This window comes from Saccostrea cucullata, unplaced genomic scaffold, assembly GCF_032062105.1.
Source record: "Saccostrea cucullata isolate Sc308-1 unplaced genomic scaffold, CSIRO_AGI_Scuc_v1 ctg1312, whole genome shotgun sequence".
In the NCBI taxonomy this organism is placed as follows: domain Eukaryota; kingdom Metazoa; phylum Mollusca; class Bivalvia; order Ostreida; family Ostreidae; genus Saccostrea; species Saccostrea cuccullata.
In genome coordinates this window covers 86,225-92,224 of record NW_026922024.1, presented here as the reverse complement: position 1 = coordinate 92,224, position 6,000 = coordinate 86,225, and the positions used below count along the sequence as shown (strand labels likewise).

Genomic DNA, 6,000 nt, shown 5'->3' with positions numbered 1-6,000 from the left:
GTCTACTCCCTTTCCAATCAATACAAGAAAGCCTAATTATAAAATGTAAATATACGTCTCCACCTGTTATACTCTGATGAGAATAATTATAAAACATTTGCCGAATCATTACAAAAATTTACTAAATTCATAAGTTGCAAGTTGAAGTATAAAAGTTCTAACAACTTTAAATAGTTGGTGTTCTCATCAAAGTAAGCCATATAAAACTTTAAGCTGTCTGAATGAAAAAAATAATATGGCTGTAACATTATGTATCCGTACAAAGCGAGGGAAATCCGTCATTTTCCTTTTCTCCTTGAAATGTTTATCCAAGCTTACACGTGTTAGATGGGATATTTACAATCAACGTTTAGATCAGGCCCTCTCAGTAAGCCATAAACAAGGAAACTGATTATATATGTATGTAAACAAGATTTATTTTTAAAATGAAAATTACTAAACCATAATGACAGCATTTAAATATCTTGAATGTGAAGTCAGTATAGATAAATTACGCTGCATTTCCGATAAACATGCTCAATTAATTATTGTGATAATATTAACTGAATCAAAAAGTATTTACAGAAAAAGTATATTCACAATATAAAATCTCCTATATAAAGAAGAAAATTTCATTATCAATCAATGTACAAGGTACTAAATGATTCAATCTCTTGCTCTGAATGTTTAATTTGATACGGGATTTAAATATATTCCTTATTTTTATATAAAAGTTATAAAAATAGGAAGTTTCTCTTCTAACATGTATATTTGTTTTAAGAAAAAAAACATGTATTTTAGTTGTCAGACTGTCTTCCCTACAGACTTAATGTCTTCTTAATTAAGTTTTGAAGAACATTTAAAAGTTTTATATTTACTGAAATAATTTGTTTAATCAACTGAATATATGAAGTTGGAATGACAATTATAATACAAAAAGAATATGTATTTCTTGACATCGACATATAAGGAATATCATTATGTACACAATTTATATATCATATATTTAAAAAACAATTCCCTATTTTGCTTCACACCCCTTTATGAATTGTCAAAACGACATTTAAAACATACACATTTTAAACACATGCATCATTAACAGTAAACCAGACATGTAAGCATTGTGGGTATTTATATGACAATTGTTTAAATTACCCGATCCAGGAAAGTAAACTTTTGTACATCTTCATGACGAAACGAAAAAAATAATTAGATAAAGATAAGTATATACATATTACAAAATTATAAAACAATTCCTGTTTATAATAGCACACCCAATGCGAAATAAGACGTAAAAAAATATAATGGAATACTAAATAATACTTTTTTACCTTCTGGTATAATGAGTAAACGTATGGATTTGACGTGCAATATTCAAGATCAAAGGTCTTTAAAACAATACAAAATATGAGAAAAGCAAACACGGACCTCCAAAACATCAGAGGTGGGATCACGTGACATGGACGAGTGAGGAAAACACACATAATAATTCATAACAGGTATGGATTTAACTTCATGAAACTCGCATGCATTTCTAGCATAATAATGTTTTTCTCACTAATTTTACTATAATAATTTTTTTTCTCACTTAATATTTACGCCTATAGAAAAACGAAAAGAATGACTAATTTCTCAATTAAATTCCTCAAGAATCAAAGGCTCTTATCAATCCATAAATATATCAATTTTGTATTGCTTTATCCCCTCTTTTAACTCTTATAAAATTCAATTTAAGAAATCAAAATCTATTTTATACGTAAAGTACAAATAATTTCTATGTTCCATAGCGTATAAAATTTTATTTAAACCTTTCAAATTGCTTATATTTTTAGAAAATGATATTCATACTGAGGAAAGTCATTTCCTTTTTCTGAGTTTCACTCAACCTTTAGAGGCGAGTAATGTCTATCTTGATCAGGCCATAACTCTTCATATTGGTTATTCTCATGCCCACTGTTATTCTGATAATCTGTTAGATTTTGTTCTGTGTTCTCAGCCAAATCCTCGTACGTCTGAGGGGGAAGACTCGGCCCTTGTGCTTTTCTTGTGACGTCATCAACATCGTCATATTCTTTGCTCATAGATTTGAGATCATGAGTTGATTGTTGTTGATTGAAAGAGTTTGATATAATAGCTATGGAATAAGAGATTTTTATGATATTTAGTTTTGAAAGCTTTATTTTAATGTGTGTAAGATAAACTTGATTGAAGCTATCTGAAGATTGAAGATTGAAGCTATCTGGAACTTGTCCAAAAACTTCGGTTTTAGTTTCCTGTATGGAAAACGTAATATAAAAAGCATGGTTACTGTCTTGAGTACATGTATAAACAATATTTGAGCGAGGGTAAGAAAACGTGATAGAGTGCGAGGCTTGCCGAGTCCTCTTACGTTTTCGACCCAACCTCATATATTGCGTATAATTCAAGACAGTGACCATGTTTATTTTTGTTTATCCTGCAACATATTTTTACATTTAATTGAACGTCAAAAAACAAGCTTTTTTCGACAGATTTAGGCGCATATCTGCAGTTGAAACTATGACGCCATGGCGTAAACATTGCAATTTACCTGACGTCACAATGCTTTTTAAACGTCAGAATACATGCACAAGGCTTTATTAGGGCAGTGACTGAATAAAGCTTTGGTTTATTAGGTTTCCTTTATTAGGTCAATGCAAGGGGTAGTTGAAAGATAAAAGATAACTTTTTTTAACTAAACTAGATTGATCATATTTCCGGGCGGGTGGTGATATTTTACTGTCTCAATATTTTAGTAAATATTTTTCTAATTAAATTTCTCATTGACCCCTATAAACATTCTTAGAAGATGTAATAAACAAAACAAATTTTATTATCACATTTCTGTTAATACTCGTTGGAAAAGGTTCATTTGCTGTATATGTATTGATTGCTTTTTAAAGAGAATACTAATGTTAATGAGAATGATTTCAATGATATATAACTGCATTCGTCTTCGATTGTTATAGTAAACAATATACATGTAAAGTCATAGAGTTTTACGTCTAGAGTACCGGTCTGACAGCAGCTAAGAAGGGAAATGAGGAATTAAATGAAAGATTTACCTCTATGGCGAGCAAATTTATAAACACCGAAGTTTGTCAACAGCAAAACAGATACACCTGCCAGAACTCCAACGACGATAATGATGTTCTGCGTAGAGGGCGCAGAGATCGTGAATTTATTTCCATCTGTAATTATTTTTATCTTTAGCTTTATGAGAGAGCAGTAAGCAGAATATACGAATCAGGTTAAATTAGAAATTTGCGGTGAAAAGGTTCAATTTGAAATTTATTGCATATTTGTTTCATTTTGGATAACTTAAATATACAATAAAAAGTAATTTTCAAGCTCGCTAGCAATTAATAAATCAAAATTAGAATTTACCCTTACTGCAACATTTTTATTTTCTGATATAATAGGTTTACTAACCGTTTCTGTCCGGAAAATCAAGTTAATTTTCTTAGTTTTCTTTCCTTGGCACAGATTAAATGATCTTTCCTTGGATTGTTTTAATTAGTTATTATTATTTCTCTTGTTTTTAAAGCAGACGTATATCTAAATCACCTATAAATTTCAACAGTGGGGAGCATACTAATTGTAGCTTATAAAGGGCATTGCGATTCTTTACAGATTCTCGTTTCTATGTATTATATGTTGAAGAAAAAGCGCCGATCATTTTTTTTCTTTTTTTTTGTTATTGTTGTTGTTGTTGTTGTTTAACTGTCTCAAATATAGAATTTTATAGAACGGCTTAGACTAAAACATAGTTCTGCTAAGAATATTTTAAATTCATATCACATAAAAAGCGATAATTTCAAAGGGCGTGTAGAATGATACTTAAATGCTTGCAATCTGAAAGAATATCATTTAGTTTGCAGAATTTGACAATTGATTGAAGTTATTGGTCTTTCCCTACGTAATATTGCAAAACAGGCCTCAGTTTCGAAGTCGACAGCTTAAAACTTCTAGAGCTTCTGTTGAAAAACTTATTATGTGTCATTGATCACAATATCTATTTCTGAAGACATTTACATTACTCTCTAAATCACTAGAACCTTATATTTGCAATTATATGGCAGCATCAGTTAAGTACGAAAATGATTTCTGGCTTCATGTTAATACTACCCTTTCCATACGAACGAACTAATAACAACTAAAACAGAATACAGATACAAAAAAGGATAATATATGTACATGCAATTATTTTCAAATACAAACGTGGAATCCATGAAAAGTGATAGCCAGTTTACATTATGGCTTTATTTTTTTCTACTTCATAAGATTAAAAGGAACATCAATGAAAAGCCTTCGGCTCAAGAACATTATAAATGCAACTCTTATTTTTTTTTAATCAATTACTGTGAACCTTCTGAAAAAAATAGAAATCAATTAGGTTAAATTTATTCATTTTACTTATATAAACATTAATTAAGTTGTCCTTTTCAGCAATTTTTTTTAAACTTATTTTTCTTCCTTCCTTAGGCAGATAAAATTATAAAAAGAAGAGTTAATCATTTTCTAATACACATGTACCTTGAAAAGTTACTTTTTCTTCTGCAGGCCTTTTGGAGCAGCCAATAACATTACAGCTCTCCAAACGATAGGAGTATTCGTGTCCAGGGGATAATGGTCCTAGGTCATAATATCCTATGTTTCCTTCACCAGGGTCTGCCAGATTTGTAACGTTTATCCAACTCGATCCATGTTTGAGTGTTAAGATAAAAAATTGTTCTGCTCCTCCATTAAAGTTTGCAACCCAGGTAAAGTTAATATATTTACTGTTGTAATAAAATCCGGTAAAGTTCAAAGGTGGTTGAGGTTTATCTTTGAAAGTAAAGAAAATATTATTGTCTTTTCATATGAAATTTCGAACAAATTTTGTCTTGATTAAAACACATATTCCTAAATATGTATAGATACAGATAAGACATACCAAATCAATAATTAGAATAGTGATACAGGATGCCAAATGATAAAATAAGTAAGACTGAAAAAAAACTGTAAATGAAAAACATTAGCAACCAATTGAACTAATAAAATACAAGGCAATGTATTCATATATATCCATTCCCACAAATATTTTTAATCAAAACCTGGATTGTTGATTTGTATATCCACGATGACTTTTCCTTTGTAATAGAGTGTGTAATTTCCTAAAGATCTCTGATCAGGAACAGGAATGGTGCTGTTGATCCAGTGTTTGTAGAAATCGTTATCTCTTTGTGAAATTTTAATCAAGATTTGTTCAGTTGGGGGTCCTGTCCAAATGAACCCTGATGTAGATGGTAGCGGATTTCCAAGAACAGGCAAATTCACAGCAATTGTAACATCAGGGCCAATTATGGTGTAATAGTTGGTTTTCACTAACGTGGGCTCATCAAGACGAGGATCAACTTAATACCAATATATAAAATAGACAATTAATTTCTTCATGAACTACATACTTTAGTAGATAAATGACAAAAAAAATAGGAGAAAAAAAGAAAATTTTGATTATATCATGACGCTATGCTTTATTGGAAACATCATACACAATAAATGCAATCAAGTTCATGTTCATAACACAAATAAATTTGTTTAGTTTTTTTTAAAACTAATTAAGTTTTCAAACAATGCAGTCTGAGAGATTATTTGACAGGAAATGTAACAAAATTAATTGTAAGCGGAAAATTCTGTATTTTTAAATATTATCGCTTTTAATGTTTTTGCAAGGTTTTTTTTCCAGCAGTCAGTAAACGAAACGATTACTTCCTTTTCTTCCAGATTATGTATAAGCATATTTATCCCATACGTGTGTATGATACTACCCCTGAGATAAATCTATGCTTTTTCCACGGATGCATGGTATATGCTTTAACAATAGCACTTGCGGTTTTAACAGATCCCTCCTCTTCGCTTCTCGCTTCAGGATTTAAATTTATCATACTTTGATTTGTAAAAATTCTAATAATAATGAGCAAGAATTTTGTTAAGAGCAGAAAAAAAGAATTGCATACATCA

General features: G+C 30.1%; 1 protein-coding gene across 1 annotated transcript in view; it reads right to left on the bottom strand.

The window, feature by feature from the left end:
- Window positions 1–1,014: 1,014 nt before the first annotated feature.
- Window positions 1,015–6,000, bottom strand: part of LOC134261079 (uncharacterized) — a 28,551-nt gene continuing 23,565 nt past the window's right edge. Inside the window, exons 5-8 of the mRNA XM_062743553.1 lie at window positions 5,094–5,393; window positions 4,534–4,824; window positions 3,063–3,188; window positions 1,015–2,113 (exon numbers count right to left, since the gene is read on the bottom strand). Of these exons, the coding sequence (XP_062599537.1) occupies window positions 1,857–2,113; window positions 3,063–3,188; window positions 4,534–4,824; window positions 5,094–5,393 (974 nt within the window). The 3' untranslated portion in view covers window positions 1,015–1,856. The remainder of the gene's footprint in view (window positions 2,114–3,062; window positions 3,189–4,533; window positions 4,825–5,093; window positions 5,394–6,000) is intronic.